The 2665-nt window shown below is 43.9% G+C and overlaps 1 protein-coding gene across 1 annotated transcript; it reads left to right on the top strand.

Annotated features, from left to right (window-relative positions):
• The first annotated feature begins 926 nt into the window (after positions 1-926).
• LOC142213013 (olfactory receptor 5AP2-like) lies at positions 927-1859 on the top strand. The gene has a single exon (XM_075281156.1). It carries the CDS (start codon positions 927-929, stop codon positions 1857-1859), a length of 933 nt encoding a protein of 310 aa, XP_075137257.1.
• The last annotated feature ends 806 nt before the right edge of the window (positions 1860-2665 follow it).

Genomic DNA, 2665 nt, shown 5'->3' with positions numbered 1-2665 from the left:
AAAGTCATGTTATAATTGTAGCTACGCTTTAATGATAGGACAACCCCTCTAACAGCTGCAAGGACTGTAAGTCCTGCTTCTCCAAGACTCATGAAAAAGCCTACGATTTCTGCTTCCCCCGCACACACAAAGATTGACAGTACAACCAAAAGAAACATCAAGTCTTTTTAGTGTAGATACGTTATAAGTAGAGATGAGCGAACAGTAAAATGTTCGAGGTTCGATATTCGTTTCGAGTAGCCCCTCAGTATTCAACTACTCGAATCGAATATCGAACCCTATTATAGTCTATGGGGGGGAAAATGCTCGTTTCAGGGGTAGGCAACGTTCGATCAAATTATATTTACCAAGTCAACGAGTGAGGGTCGGGCTGGATCCTCCGAGAAGTCCTCTGTGCAGCGTCCCCGCGGCGTCTTCCGGCTCTTCATTCACTCTGCAAAGCATCGGGCCTGGGCAGAGCCGACTGCGCATGCCCACACTACAAGCGGGCATGCGCAGTCGGCTCTGCCCAGGCCCGATGCCTGGCCGAGTGAATTCAGAGCCGGAAGACGCCGCGGGGAAGCTGCACGGAGAAGACTTCTAAAGGTAGGAGAAGAACCAGCATTGATTGGCCAACTGTATAGCATTCGGCCAATCAATGCTGGTTCTGTATCGAACTTTTCCATTTGAATAGCGAGTGGTACTCGATCGAGTACGAGTATTTTGAATACCGTAGTATTCCATCAAATACCTACTCGATCGAATACTACTCGCTCATCTCTAGTTATAAGAGAAGCTGGACACATAAGATGAAGAAGAACATAGGACAGAACACCACAAAACCAGCACCGTTCAGTAAGAATAAACTTAAAATTAACCATGGGTGCCTTTAACTGTTTAATGGTTATCTGCTTCTTGACTACCATTCCCCAGAGACAGAACATCTAATGGAAAACTCAAATGAAACATCCTCAGGATTCATCCTCCTTGGCCTCTCCGATGTCCCATATCTCCAAGTCATCTGCTTCATAGTCTTCTTGATAATGTACATGGTGACATTGTCAGGAAACACACTACTGATCACTGTGGTGAGGATCAACGTGAAGCTTCACACCCCCATGTACTTTTTCTTGAGTAATCTCTCTATGATTGACGTTTGCTTCTCCTCCACCATTGTGCCTAAAATTCTGACAAACACTCTATCCAAGGACAGAAGTATTTCTCGGGTGGGATGTGCCTTTCAAATGTATTTCCATTTGGCATTGGGAGCCACAGAATGCGTCCTTCTTGCTGTCATGGCCTATGACCGATTTGCAGCTATCTGTAGGCCATTGCATTACCAAACGATTATTAATAGGAAGATGTGTATTTGTTTGGCTTCCACATCTTGGGGTGTTGGCTTTGGTAACGCCATCATTCATGTGCCTCTAACCTTCCAACTGCCCTTCTGCAAATCCCACCATGTCAACCACTTCTTCTGCGAGATGCCTCCTTTCTTTCGACTCTCCTGCAAAGATACTCGCCCCAATGAGATAGCCATGAACATTGCGGCACAGATCATTGTCTTATGCGCTTTCTTCTTGACTTTAATCTCATACATCAACATCATCTCCAGCGTCTTCAAGATCCGTTCTTCACAAGGCAGAGATAAGGCTTTCTCCACGTGTGCCTCCCACCTCACCGTTGTGTCTCTATACTATGGGACAATCATCTTCATGTACCTGAAGCCTCGCTCCGCATACTCTCCTGAGATAGACAAGACGGTGTCCATTTTATATACAGCGGTGACTCCAATGTTGAACCCCATCATCTACAGCATGAGGAACAAGGATGTTAAAGATACCATCAGAATTAAGCTTTTTAGGCAATCAAACCATTGAGACAAGAACGAGTAGTTTTATCCACTTGCCGCCAGACTTTTAACAAACAGATGGATTTTATGGACTAGAGTTAAATCGTGAACTTTACAAGCAGAGAAATTCACGGGAAGGAAACAAACTATAAAGCAAATCTGAGAATGTATGTTTTGTATGTGACTTGAGAGTTATGGACTTTAGATTCAGGAAGTTTAGAAATGAGGTTGCCCAATTGGAAGTCCAGATCTTGGATCTAAATGGGCAACTGGCAGGACTGAGACCCATTGATGACGGGAACTTTGCTGCTTACCTAACAGGAACTTACTTCACTTACTTCTGCGGGTGCAGGGAATGAAGGTGCAGGAAAGTGAGGAAACTAGCTAAGTGCATACGAAATAAAGATTACAATTATTGAACAATGGGGAGAATTATCAATCAGTTTTCTGGTGTAAATAGATGACACTGTGGCAGACATTTGGTACAAGGCACTTTATTCCACCACACCACAGCCCTCAGTGTTACCCCCAAGCCATTCTGCCCACATTTTCATGCAATGTGGGGGAAGCCTTGGCCCAACATATCTATGACCCACGCCAGTTTTCTAAGTCATAATGGAAATCTACGTCAATTCCTTAAGGGTATAAATATGCATTCAGGGACATGGTCGTAGGACTGATTTATGGAAACTGCAGAGCCTCTTTATAAACCAGCCTATCCCTGTGCCTTTATTAAGTCTGTCATATGAAATTCCATTCTTAATAAATCTGTCACATTGTGGTGTCTTCTTGGTACTTCAGTACAAAACATTGCGGAGTAGGTTAATAAACTAC

Source organism: Leptodactylus fuscus, chromosome 7, assembly GCF_031893055.1.
Source record: "Leptodactylus fuscus isolate aLepFus1 chromosome 7, aLepFus1.hap2, whole genome shotgun sequence".
Lineage (NCBI taxonomy): Eukaryota > Metazoa > Chordata > Amphibia > Anura > Leptodactylidae > Leptodactylus > Leptodactylus fuscus.
The sequence above is the reverse complement of the archived record's forward strand: the minus strand, read 5'-3'. Positions and strand labels throughout refer to the sequence as shown.

What these genes read in the sequence shown, in the direction of transcription:
- LOC142213013 (XM_075281156.1), top strand. Translation starts at nt 927, where the DNA reads ATGGAAAACTCAAATGAAACATCCTCAGGATTCATCCTCCTTGGCCTC.